The sequence below is a fragment of the Lycium barbarum genome, chromosome 12 (assembly GCF_019175385.1).
Source record: "Lycium barbarum isolate Lr01 chromosome 12, ASM1917538v2, whole genome shotgun sequence".
NCBI classification, from domain to species: Eukaryota; Viridiplantae; Streptophyta; class Magnoliopsida; order Solanales; family Solanaceae; genus Lycium; species Lycium barbarum.
In genome coordinates this window covers 81,085,693-81,099,703 of record NC_083348.1, presented here as the reverse complement: position 1 = coordinate 81,099,703, position 14,011 = coordinate 81,085,693, and the positions used below count along the sequence as shown (strand labels likewise).

At 31.5% G+C, this 14,011-nt stretch overlaps 2 protein-coding genes across 2 annotated transcripts; both read right to left on the bottom strand.

Moving 5' to 3' along the window:
* Window positions 1–65: 65 nt before the first annotated feature.
* Window positions 66–3,223, bottom strand: LOC132623705 (receptor kinase-like protein Xa21). Its single transcript, XM_060338493.1, has 3 exons — window positions 1,381–3,223; window positions 648–1,012; window positions 66–204 (listed from the first exon to the last, which is right to left on the bottom strand). Exons 1-2 carry the CDS (start codon window positions 2,942–2,944, stop codon window positions 669–671), a joined length of 1,908 nt encoding a protein of 635 aa, XP_060194476.1. The 5' UTR covers window positions 2,945–3,223; the 3' UTR covers window positions 66–204; window positions 648–668.
* Window positions 3,224–5,778: 2,555 nt separating this feature from the next.
* LOC132624518 (probable leucine-rich repeat receptor-like protein kinase At1g35710) lies at window positions 5,779–12,057 on the bottom strand. Its single transcript, XM_060339285.1, has 3 exons — window positions 10,871–12,057; window positions 6,205–6,348; window positions 5,779–6,071 (listed from the first exon to the last, which is right to left on the bottom strand). Exons 1-3 carry the CDS (start codon window positions 11,769–11,771, stop codon window positions 5,779–5,781), a joined length of 1,338 nt encoding a protein of 445 aa, XP_060195268.1. The 5' UTR covers window positions 11,772–12,057.
* Between the last annotated feature and the right edge of the window lie 1,954 nt (window positions 12,058–14,011).

Genomic DNA, 14,011 nt, shown 5'->3' with positions numbered 1-14,011 from the left:
CAAGGCATCCTTCTATACCAACTTTATTAGTACACATCTTATATATAAAAGTTATTTGACACACACACACACTCAAACTTGAAATAGTACACAAGAGAAAAGCACAAGAAACAAGAAAAGTTCAAATCTCGGACCAAATGGTGGTTGTCATCTCAATTGGGGTCATCCAAATTTGCTAACACCAGGAGGAAGAGGCGGCACTACCTGTAAAAATATTAAATGGGATCAAAATTGAGTTGTCCTTGAGCAGAAGACCAATTGAGAAATAGGAAAAGACTTGAGTCTATCATTTATAATCTATCAAGATACCTATTTCCCTACACCATTTGCATTAGACCACAATTTCTTTTCATATTTTTCCCTTGTTATATTGAACTCTAAATTTTTTTGAACTTAAAGTTTCTTTTTTAATTTCACTGGTCTTTGTTTTTTTATTTTCCTTCTTAAACTAGACTCTTAAAGAAGTTGTCCTTCAATCCATTTCTCTCTTCTTCTTTTTTTCTTCTCTTTTTACTACAGTGGTTTATATTTGTATGAAAACAATTACCCAGTTCAACGTTTATATATGGTACAGACAAGACAATAATCCTTTCTATTCTTGAATAAGGAAAAAATTCCTTGAATATTTGAGAGAGTTGGATATTTACCTTCAAATGAACCTTGTTACATCATTTGCGAAGGAATTCCAGTTTGATCTTCTTGATATTTGCCAGGACTTCTTTCATGTTCAATCTTTCATTGGGAGTTTCAGTTGTACAATGCAATGCCAACTCCAAAATAGAGGACACACAAAGCAACTTTTTCTGGAAATCAATCTCTTCTGGTTCCATTAATGTGACATCAATAATCTCCTCTGGTGCTGCACGTAGCGAATTATAGACCCAACTCCTCATGCTCAAATTTTCTTTAAACATTTCATCATATGGCCTTTTTCTTGTGAAAGTCTCCATGACCATTATCCCATAGCTATACACATCACATCTTCTAGAAACTAATCCTACTGTTCCGTACTCTGATCCAATGTTACTAGAGTAATTAGTTTCTTAATGTGCCAAATAAATAAACGAAAATCATAGGTATATATTTGGAAGATATAAAAACAGTTGAATCTACCTTGAATAGTAGATAAAAATAAAATAAATGAGGGTACAACAGGAATGAAACAAGAGTAAGGAAATTAACTGACACGATATTACTGCAAGTTTCTTTTTCTTTATGGTCGTATGCACAAATATAGAGTTTGACAGTTATATTTCAATGTTTTCAGTACCATATTTTTCATGCAAAATCTGTGATATATTACATCAAAACTTACATAAGTACTAGTTAATGTACAATAACACTTCATAATCGATAACGAGAGACCAAAAAGAAAGTTACCTGGTGCAATGTAGCCCATTGTAGCAAGTGTTCTAGTATGAGCAATAGATTCCCCTTCTCCCAATAACTTGGCCAGGCCAAAGTCACTCACATGTCCAATCAGCCTTTCGTCTAACAAGACGTTGCTAGGCTTCAAGTCACTATGTACAACGACTGTGGCATAACCATGATGGAGATATTCCAAAGCAGATGCAACATCGATCATTATGTCTAATCTTTGGATCATATTCAAGAAGTAACCATCAGAATGTAACCACTGCTCCAGGCTTCCATTGGGCATGTACTCCAAAAGTAAAGCTTTAAAATCCAAGTTAGTACAACTGGTGATAACTTTGGTAAGATTCCTATGGCGAAGGTTGCGTAAAACTTCGCATTCAGAATCAAAACTCTTGAATGCACCTTCAATCTGTAAATTAAACACTTTGATTGCCCAAACCATCCCATTTGCAAAGATGCCCTTGTAAACAGATCCATAACCTCCAGAGCCTAGCAAGTTGCATTGGTCGAACCCTTGCGTTGCCCTTTCAACTTCAATGTATGAAATCCTTGATAGTGTTGTTCTTGCAGGTAAGGATTTGGCTTGAGTTGGAACATTTCTATTCCCACTTCTCCTTAACATAAACACAACGATTGAGGCAAGTGCCATCAGTGAAGCAACTAATGGGACAAGTATAATCAGTAGCAATTTGCTTCTCCTTGACTGATGAAAAGACCTAGTCATACAAGGCCGGAAAAGCAAATTGCCGCACAACTCTTCATTTCCCATAAAAGATTGAGAGGTGAAATTAAGAAAAGGTCCTTTACTTGGAATTTCACCTTCTAATCTATTGAATGATACATTGAAATCCTTCAGATATCGAAGTGACTCTAGTAATTTTGGAATCGTACCTGAAAGAATGTTATTGGATAGATTCGCTGATTCCAAACTTATCATTTTGCCGAGTGACTCCGGAATAGATCCTTGTAACTCATTATAAGCCAAAGAAAGATAAATAAGACTCTGCAAGTCCCCAACCATGGAGGGAATACTTCCTGAAAGGTGATTCCTTGACAGATCTATGAGTATTATGTGGTTCAAGTTACCAAAATCAGGAGGCAGTGAACCAACCAAAGAATTATTTGACAAGTCAAGCTTCAAAAGATCTTTGAGGCTCCACAGACTCATGGGTATGTTAGTGAGCCTATTTGAATTTAGATAAATCACTCTCAAAGAGGTAATGTTACCGATGCAATCCGGTATCTGACCCGAAATTTGATTATATGACAAATCAACTTCTCCCAACACCGGCAATTTGCAAAGGCACTCCGGCAAGGGTCCACTTAACCTATTATCATCAAGCCCTAAAATTTGAAGATTGTGTAAATTACATAATGTTCTTGGCACTGATCCAGTCAATTCATTGCCGTGTAGGGACAAAATGAATAAGTTACTTAAATTCCCAATTCCTAACGGTATCTGGCCCCTAATTTCACAATGATCTAAATAAAACTGTTCAAGAGAAGTGGAGAGATTACCAATGGAATCTGGAAGAACACCATTCAGAGGATTATCCCCAAATCCCATAGCTCTCAAAGATCTGCAGTTCACCAATGAAGTTAAGATACTCAGATGTGGAGACCATAATTTATTATTGGACAAACCCAGATATTTAAGTTCTCTCAAATCCCCCAATGAGTTAGGAATTTTGCCACTCAATTTGTTATCATCGAGATATAATGTCTTTAGATTTGAGGAATTGGAGATTGAGCTTGGTATAACTCCACCAAAGTTATTAACGTGCAAATAAAGTCTCTCCAATTTGCGAAGGTTCCCAATCTCTCTAGGTATAACACCTGCCACATCACAGAGAACAAAAAGATTTAAATTAATGATATATTTTTAATTTTACGGTTAATTACATTAAACGGTCTGTAATATGATTCCGTCTCAAATACACGCAATTCTTATGTGTTTAATTTTTATAAAATTTGAAAAAGAGAATATATATGTTTGTTGAAAATCTTTGTTCAGCCTGTGATTATAAAAGAAAATAGACATCAGATTATATTATATTATATTAAAAGAGGGAAGCTCTTACCATTAAAGTTGAATTACCGTTTTGCCCCTGCTGTAAATTAAAATGTAATAAAACATAAAACTTCTAATATAATAAATATTAAATAGTAATATTATCATTACATGAAGGCTCAATCATGTTCAGGAGCAGTAAGTTATTTTCTGTAAGGAATGAAATCCTAATTAAAAAAGATGAGTGAATAAGAAGCTCATAAGTTTTATCTTAATGCTCCACATTCACTTATCAAAACGTGTGCAAGGTAATTTCTAATTAAATAATAATATTTAAGTGTGAGTGAAAAGGATGTTAAGCAGTTCTATTTTAATGCTCCCATTCACTTTTCACGTTAAAATGCTCTTGTAAAGTTGAATGATACTTTTCTCCTTCAAACAAACACAAATAATTATAATCATAATAAATATTTAAAAAAACAACTAATGTGGTACATTAAGACAATCAGCTTTAGGGAGGCTTTTGGTTTTCCCAAGAAAAATCTAAGCTTAAAGCAATTTATTTCTTGAGAAATGGGTGACGATGGTAGGCTTTATATCATATTTAGAGACGTTATAAACGGTAGTAATTAGAGCATTTATTATCCAAACTAAACGTAATCATCCCTTCAATCCAAGGGAAACCAACATATACACAATTAAAGTGTTACTAATGAATTATGAAATTAATTAATCTATTGTAGAAACCCATTAGATGCTCCATGTAATTTTGATCAAACGTGATCAAAATAGACTTGAAATATTTTAAGTGCTTCCGATGAACATATGTTTTTTTTATTTTTTATGAGACCAATCTATTCACCTCTTGCAAAAAGTAGGAAGTCATTAGTATTTTAATTTCATATATTAGAAACTTTATCCTCAAATATTTATAAACTTCATTATATTACCCTTTAATTGTAAGAAATTTATTGCAGTAACGTTTTCAGATGAATCTTTAAATTCTCATGCATTCTTTTCATCTTCTAGTGTTGAATTTGAAGAGTTGCTTTTAACAATTTAATTAATTATTCATTCAAAGCAGTACATGAACCAAACTCGCACTAACCAATTTTCTTTTCGTATAAATTAAGAGAATTGAAAAGTTATATTAAATAAGTTAATTGAGACTAAATTCATTTGACTAATTTAATACAAACCAGATTTATCTAATAAAACACATTATTCTTACTGTTATCAAAGCCCAAGCAAGATGAAACTTCTCCTTCATCACTACCCAAGAGGTGTTGCTTAAGTCTTGACTCTTGACGTTACTTTTGAATATTTTTAGACATTGAACTATGCACATATAGTTGGTGGCTATGCTATACGCCTATACCAAGACCATAGAAGCATGGATATGAGAGGATGACATTAGGATGTTGGTGGAGCAAAGATTCTTGAATAAATTTTGTATTGACAATCAGTGTGCGTTCATTCTAGCTTAAATATTGTGAAGAATATAAGATTGCTTTTAATGCAAATGATAGACGGAGTGAGATGTAGCAAGACACAGAAGGGTGAGGTGTTATCACACACAAAAAATTTAACCTCGCCCATCCTCCTGTCGTCTATAACAATTTTCTCTATTTTCATCGGCCCCTCCGTAATATTTTTGTATCTTTTATTTTTGCACTTTGTTATTTAGCTAAAATAGATAGCTTTAAAAAGCATTCCTCTTTGATAGCAATATTTGCTATACTTTCTTTTGGTTCTGTTTTCCTATCAGAATTTTTTGTGACATAAGAAAAACAAAATACATTTATAATATTGTATTTCTTCACGTCATGTTAGTATTTTTTTTATATTTCTATTATATTTTTAAAGTATTGATGAAGTTCATAATGCAATATATCATATTAATTCGACATGTTTATTTGGATTTAATTATATTTTATAACTCAATTTATTTCATAAAATATATATGTAGTGAAAACATAATTGTCTTTAAATATCAATTTTTCTAATGTCAATTTATGAGTTGCACGTGTCCCATAACTAATTTATTGAAATATGTATCTTTTGTGTTGTTTTTCAATCAAAGGCGTGAGTACAATTTTTCAATAAGAATATTTAACTTCTTTCTTAAATTTTATTTAAATATAAATACTTAAAAAGAATTAATTTATAATTTCAGTTTGTCTTTTAATACTTTTTCGATAGTACAGGTGGTGTAACTGTTTGATTTTAAATATATACTAAATTGTATCATATTATATGGGTGTTAATGTAGTTAACCTTTAATTTTACTCTAACTTCTATGCAACCGCTAAGAAGAGTATCTATGAACTTAATAAGTTTATTTGATTGCTCAAATGTACCAGCATCAATATATATAGATAATAGTGCAATCAATAATCAAGAACTTCCATAGATGATGCAAGACTAGCCTGGATTATCAAACAAAAATATTTTGGCTGTGAATTACCTGTTAAATTATTGTTAGCCAAATTCAAATATTCAAGCTGTCTCAAATCCCCCAATGAGTTAGGAATCGGGCCACACAATTTGTTAACATGAAGATATAATCCCTTTAGATTTGATAAATTGGAGATTGAGCTTGGTATAACTCCACCAAAGTTATTAAATTGCAAATAAAGGCTCTCCAATTTGTGAAGGTTCCCAATCTCTCTAGGTATAACACCTGCCACATTATATATAAAGAGCAAAAAGATCCAAATTAATGTCAGTTTTTGTTTTTTTGTTCTAACTTCCACGAGACAACTCAGAAAGAGTATATCTGGATGGCCAAACAAGAAATATTGCTTGAAAATCACCTGTTAAGTTGTTGGTGTTGAAATTAAGTATCCATAGCAATGACAAGTTGGATATGGTGCGCGGTATTGAACCCACAATTTGATTGTTCTCCAGTTGCAATTGCTGCAAGTTTCGTAAATTACCAATCTTTGCTGGAATTTTGCCTGCAAATTATTTTAACAAACGGCAACCAACTTGCAAAGTTAGCTTCTTGTCCACTTATGCTGTTGCTCAAGGTGTTAATTGTCAATTAACAAAGCCAAAGAAAGCAGATATTCTATGATAGACTCGGTTTTAATCCATAGAATCTTTTAAAAAAAAATTATTCTTAAAAGGTATTCCCATAGCGGTTATTGAAAACATTTTATTCTTTTCCGGAAACTTCAAATAATATATCGGAGTTCCATTTTTAGATTAGACACTCATCCAACCAAACATATATATGTACCTCCAATTGCCTATGTAGTATCCGGCCCGATCTAATTTATGTAATACACTTTATGTTTTAACCTGTCCTAAAAAGAATAACATCTTTCTATACTTAAAGATCATTTAATTTTAAAGTTCTTATTTTTCTCTTAGTGAGATAATTAGCGGTCATACAAATGTTTAGGACTTGTTTTAGACCGCAAGTTTTAAAGTCTTTCTTTTTTCTTAAATTTTGTATGTCAATGACACATAAAAATGGGACGAAAGTAGTATTGTAAATAGAGTAGGGCTAAAAATGTACTCATTCCATTTTATTTTTATGTGTCTTAGTTTGATTGGACATGTAATTTAAACAAATAAGAATAACTTTTGAACCTTTGGTCTTAAACTAAAAGTTGTATATTGTACCAAAATGTTCTTTGAATCTTGTAGTTTTAAACATGCAAAGTAGATGTTGGAATAAAATAGTTATTATTAAATATAGAAAGTAATATTTTTTTTAAAACATACTAAAAATGAAAGTAAGACGCATAAATTGAAGTATGCGAGTAAAAAAAATGGAGTGGGACCAAGACTTTTTAATTACTACTACTTAGAAGAGGGAGTTTGGTCGTCCCTCTTCGTCGTCCGTTGATGGGCCCCATTAAAAAAAAACTTTTGGACCCTATATTAAACAGGCTCTAAAAAAATTATAAAAAAAAATTGTAGATCCCATATATATTAAACAACAACTAATATTTAAAAAAACATTATGGGCCCCATATTAAATACCAACCAGTATTATATAAAAAAAAAGTGAATCCCATATTTAAAAAACAAACAATGTTAAAAAAAAAAAAAGTGGGCCCCATATTAAACACCATGCGTATTCGTAGCAAACATTAATATAATAAATTTTTAGATACGGAGCACAAATTACAATGTTATATCAATCGTGTTTTGAACTTAATACATATATAAAAAAAAATTGGGCCCCATATTAAACAGGTCCATAAAAAAAATTGTTGGCCCCATATATATTAAACAACAACTAAAATTAAAAAAAATGTGGGCCCCATATTAAACATCATCTAGTATTAAAAAAAAAGGTGAAACCCACCACATCCAAACTCTCAGGAAAAAAAAAGTGAACCCCATATTAACAAAATTAAGTAATATTAAAAAAAAAAAAGTGAATCCCATATTAAAAAAACAAACAATGTTAAAAAAAATTGTGGACCCCATATTAAATACCGTGTGTATTTGTAGCAAACACTAATATAATAAAGTTTTAAATACGGAGCATAAACTACAATGTTATATTAATCGTGTTTTGAACATAGTATCTCATATTGACAAAATCAAGCAATATATAAAAAAAAAAATGAATCCCATATTAAAAAAATAAACAATGTCAAAAAAAAAGTGCAGACTTTGTATTCTTAGCAAACACTAATATAATAAAGTTTTAGATACGGAGCACAAATTACAATGTTATATCAATCGTGTTTTGAACATAGTATATATTAAAAAAAAAATTGAGTCCCATATTAAAGAGGCCCATTAAAAAAAATTGTGGGCCCTATATATATTAAACAATAACTAATATTAAAAAAAATGTGGGCTCCATATTAAACGTCATCCAGTATAAAAAAAAAGTGGAATCCACCACATCCAAACTTACGGGAAAAAAAAGTGAACCCCATATTAACAAAATCAAGGAATATTAAAAAAAAATGTGGGCCCCATATTAAACACCGTGCGTATTCGTAGCAAACACTAATATAATAAAGTTTTAAAGCACAAATTATAATGTTATATTAATCGTGTTTTGAACATAGTATCCCACATTGACAAAATCAAGCAATATATATAAAAAAAATAATGAATCCCACACTGTGGGCCCCATATTAAATACCATCCAGTATTAAAAAAAAAGTGTAACCCACCACATCCAAACTCACGGAAAAAAAAGTGGACCCCATATTAATAAAATCAAGCAATATTGAAAAAAAAAAAAAAAAGTGAATCCCATATTTAAAAGAAAACAATGTTAAAAAAAATGTGGGCCCCATATTAAACACCATGCGTATTCGTAGTAAACACTAATATAATAAAATTTTAAATACGGAGCACAAACTACAATGTTATATTAATCGTGTTTTGAACATAGTATCCCATATTGACAAAATCAAGTTATTATGTTCACTAAATATACTTAAAATATTTATATTTTAAAATAAGATAAATTTTAATGCAAAAGACAATATGACAAGTAAAATGAGCTAAACCGAAAATACTTACCAACAATTAAAAAATAGTATTTCTTCGTTTAGATAGAAAATCAATTTCTACAACAAGTCTTATCTTTTAAAAAATATTAATAAATTTGCCGATTTTGTATTCGTAGCAAACATTAATATAATAAAATTTTAGATACGGAGCACAAACTACAATGTTATATTAATCATGTTTTAAACATAACATATACTCTCTCTCTCTCTCTCTCTCTCTCTCTCTCTATATATATATATATATATATATATATATATATATATATATATATATATATAAACACTATTCAAAGATAATTACATACACATAGATGCACTATAATCTAAAATGCGCACGGACATAAGCCGTCTAGTAATAACTGCATGATGTAGGGATCGTCGACATGCCTATAGGACGACTAAGGGCATTCTTGTAATTTCAACTATTAAATGGTAAAGTCAGCGTCAGCATCTCCTTTTCAAACAATTCATTGGCCACCTCTTTCTTTGTAGTTTACGTGTTCTCTTTGCAATTTCACAGTGGGCCCATTTTGTGGCTGACAACTCTTTGTTTTCAGTTTCCTTTTTTTTTTTTTTGGTTAAATTTTTTCCAGTTTCCACTCCCACATTTTCAACCCCATTGTTTACAAAGTAAAATCATAAATTTTTTATATTAGACTAGATATAGCAGTTCCTGTATTCATATATACTTTCAATACTCCAAGTTCCTTAAATTATTAATTTTTGCCCAATAAATACTGTTATGAACTTCTACTAACAAATGTATAAAAACAATTTGGAATTATTTGTTTGGTAACTTCTGTAGAAAATTTGAACAGAGAAGGCATTGGAAAAAATTGTCGCATATAATAATCCTTTATTTTTTGTTTATTGAAGTTTTAAGGAATTTTGCAGACTCAGGAAGGCTTTTCATTAAAAAAATATTATATTTAGAGGGCTCTTTATATACTTCATTTTCATTCAAATATGAATTAATGGTAATTCAATGGTGGTAAAGGAAAGTCAATTAAGTTACTATTTTCCTTTAATTCTAACAATAATCACATGTTTACTAAAATTTTGAAATTTATCATTCCCTTATAATTGAAAAATGTAGGACAAGGTTATGGTTACTGGTTAGATTAAGTTTTGAAGTATGTTATGTGAATATATATGCTTAAAGATTGCCATAAAATGAGAAATTAGTATAACTTAAATAGATATATAGTGGATAATTTCGATATTTATATTTGTACCTATGAGGAAAAAAAATTAGTTAGTGTTCGAAGCAGATGTACCAAAACTCCTCATAGGAAAATTCGCTATGAAGATATTAGTGTTTTCTAAAAATTTAGTATATCTATAGGTTGTATATACTAAAAACCTCTTGGTGCTTAGAAGAAATGGAGACCCCACTTCTTTAATGTGTTTCATTATTTTCGTTCATGAAAAAATTTCATTATCCTCTGCATAAGAAACACTTACTCAATGACTTTATTCTAGGGAAATTTACCTTGTTTGTCCATGTGGTCTAAATATTACTCGAAAAATATCTATTTAAAAAGATACTACACTGCATACTTATTTAAATAAGATACTTACAAAATTTGGTAAGTATATGTAGTTGTATACCTTCAAGATGTGCAATTCATTATTTTGTGTACCATTAAATAGCTTGAATCAACTATTTTTATTGTATTTTGTATACATTGCTCTCCATTAAAGCCAATCATCTCTGCTTTTTATTCTATAACACTATGTTATACAGTTTATTAAAGTATTAATGGCCAGGAAAAAATTATTTTAGTGTTTAAATAATAGGTGCAACTAAAGATAGACGCAAATTAAACTAAAGATTAGACAAAAATTAAACTATATCCAAATTCAAAATGTTGGGTCCGTGCTATGCACGGGCAAACCTCATCTAGTATTATTATAAGCGTCAGAGCAACACGACGTAGTAAAATACAATGTTATTCTAATTGAGAAAGCCTCAAGTATGTACCTTGCAAGTTGTTCCCCCCAAGGCTTAAGAACTCAAGCCTCTCCAAGTTTACTATTTCTGGTGGAATGGTCCCATTGAACTTATTGTATGACAATCTCAATTCATACAGTTCCGTGCAGTTAGACAAACCAGCTGGAATGTGACCACTCAACTGGTTGGAAATTATTGAAATGCTCTTGATTTTTTGAAGACAGCGTCGGCATATATCTACAGGAAGACTCCCTGATAATTGATTATGTGTGAGCTGCACCTTGGAAATGTTGAAAATGGAGAAGGGGATAGAGCCAGTAAGGTTGTTTTCTAATAAAGTCAACTCCTTTAGACTCTGAAGGTTCCCAATCTCCTTTGGGATACTGCCTTGAAGACGATTGCGGATAACACTGAGAGTTTCTAACTTGGATAGGTTAGAAATAGAAGCAGGAGGTATACCCGTGAATTTGTTGTTATCAAGATTTAACATTTGAAGATCAGAAAAGAAACCTAACCATGTTGGTATCTCGCCACTGAAATTATTGTACCCGAGATTCATCACCTTCAATCCACGTAAACGAGACAAATCTTGAGGAAGGTCTCCATGTAAATAATTTCTGCTAACATCGACAGAAACAAGACACGAGAGGTTTCCCAACTGTGGCGGAATGGACCCATGAATGTCCATGTCGGATACATTTAGTGCAGTCACCCTATGGTGGCGAGAGCCGCAAGTGACTCCAAACCAATCACATACGGAAGCTTGAGAAGACCAATTTTGGGATAAGGGATGAGAAGAATTTAGAGTAACTCTGGCTTTGAAGGCTAGAAGAGCAGATTGATCAGTGCTTATGTTTGTGGCAATGCATGCCACTAAGAAATAGAGTAATTGCAAGACAAAAGAAAGAAGAAAAGAGCTAGCTTTCTCCATGGATACAACTGAGTACTGATGTTTGTAGTAAGTATAAAAATAAGGACTGAAGGGTTCGGCTATAATAGGGATAAAAGGTTGCTAAGCAATGAGTACCTTATTGTCAAGGAAAGAGAGCAAAGCAATGCGTGAATAAGGGGATGTAAATTTTCCAGATGAAGAAGTCTTATGGACCTTACTAAGGCCCCGTTTGTCCATAGAAACCAAAAAATAAATTTCACTTTTTTTGAAGTTTTGGAGTTGGAGTTGGAATTGAAATTGTGTTTTGTCATAGTTTTTAAAATTGTAGTTTTTGGTGAAATGTAACAAATTTCACTTTTTGATATTCCGGAATACAACTTCAAGTTGTATTCGAAATTCTTATGGCCAAATGCTGAAAAGTGAAAAAAAAATTCGGAATAAAATGAATAATTCTTATGGCCAAACGCCTACTAAGTCTTCTGAGAGTTAGCCCTAAAAAAGGGGTTAGAATATTCCACGGAGTCTATTACACGTTCTTTTTCTTATTTTCCTATGAAGTGTGACTTGACTGTCCGTCTTTGGACAATGGCTCAGTGGTTAAGCACCTCCACCCACGACCGGTAGGTCATGAGTTCGAGTCACACTGGAGAGGAAGTGTGAAAACACTATAAATCCTCCTAAATGAGGGAGGGAAAAAAATAAAAAATAAAAAATAAAAAAAACTGTCCGTCTTTGACATATTACCTTGAAGCTGATCATTTCTCTCAGGTTATCCAATAGCATACTAATCTTGGTCCACAAACTAATTATTGTTGATATCCAATTTTGGCTCAGCGTTCTTGAAATTTAACGTCTCAAGGCTTCCTGATTGTTAGATAACACAAAATACACGTTTTTTCAATTTTAACACAATTTATTGATAATCATCCTTATTTCTGCAAATATTAGGATTTTTATCAATTTATTGTCATTTAAATAATTTCAATAATCATTACTGTTCACAGCCATCTACACATACACAGCATGAAAGTATAATTTTATTTTAGTAAGTAATTATTTTTTATTCTTTAAAGCACAATACATTTTTCAAGTATCTATAACAATTTTTTTAATTGCATAATAATACTTACATCTTTGTTGTTATATGTATTTAGTTATATTTTAATACAGTCCGTCAGTATAGGAAATAAGAAGTAATTATTTTAAATATGGATCAAACCGTGTCAAAAGATTTAGTAGTCAATCTCGTGAGGACACGTCACCAAGCCGGATGAAAGAAATCCACACAACTTCATCCACGCATGTCAAATTTAATTTAGCGGATATTTCTTTTATTGGGGCACATCCATCATATTGTTCTAAAATCAATCTAAAAGAGTTAGTATAATATATTAAAAGATGAAAGCAAGAACAATAAAGAGATAAAGAGAGACAAGAGAAGAGAGCTTTTTCATTCACCCAAGTATGTTCAAGTGTATACAATATGAATTCGTATGCCTCTATTTATAGTGGTGCATAGAGGCATATAAAATGGTAGCTATAAATATGACATTCAACATATGAGAATGTGGGGAAGAGCATGGGTGAAGTGGAAGACACTACATTAAACCTTTGAGATCATGGAGGAGGTGGGAATTTATTTCTAGAGTGGTGGACATTCACACTTATTATTTCATAACACTTCCCCTTGAATGTCCATGTCTTAATAGATAATGTGTCACGTTAAAATCTTACTAGGAAAAACCCAGTGAAAAAAAATCCTAGTGAAGGAAAAAGAGTACGCATATCTTGTAATACGAATTGTTAGCTGTCTCATTAAAAACCTTGCCAGGAAAACCCGATGGGACAAAACCTCAGTTAAGGGAAAAAGAGAACAACGCGTATTATACTCCTCCTGATTAAAGTATCACTTAATTCTTGGAGACAACACATCCAAATCTTGTACATCTGCTTCTCAAATGTCGAGGTTGGTAATGCTTTAGTGAACATATTCGTCAACTTATCAATCGAGCGTATTTGTTGAAAACTTATTCACCTTTCTGTTGAAGATCATGTCTGAAAATGAACTTTGAGGAATGTGATGTATTTTGTCTCCTTTGTTATATCCTTCTTTCAATTAAGCTATGCAAGCTTCGTACAATATTGTTGAAATCTTCATTTCCGAAAAAACATTATACTATTGCAAAATGTGTTGAATTATTAATCTCAGCTAGACACATGCCTGACTTGCTTTGTAAGTAGCTATCACATGAAAATCGGTATCTCGCTTGAAGAACAAA

What these genes read in the sequence shown, in the direction of transcription:
- LOC132623705 (XM_060338493.1), bottom strand. Translation starts at nt 2,944, where the DNA reads ATGGGATTTGGGGATAATCCTCTGAATGGTGTTCTTCCAGATTCCATT. An exon ending in AATGGGCTACATTGCACCAG is followed by an intron (nt 1,013 to 1,380) that starts GTAACTTTCTTT and finishes ACATTGGATCAG; the next exon opens with AGTACGGAACAGTAGGATTA.
- LOC132624518 (XM_060339285.1), bottom strand. Translation starts at nt 11,771, where the DNA reads ATGGAGAAAGCTAGCTCTTTTCTTCTTTCTTTTGTCTTGCAATTACTC. An exon ending in TGGGGGGAACAACTTGCAAG is followed by an intron (nt 6,349 to 10,870) that starts GTACATACTTGA and finishes AATAATTTGCAG; the next exon opens with GCAAAATTCCAGCAAAGATT. An exon ending in CAACACCAACAACTTAACAG is followed by an intron (nt 6,072 to 6,204) that starts GTGATTTTCAAG and finishes ATAATGTGGCAG; the next exon opens with GTGTTATACCTAGAGAGATT.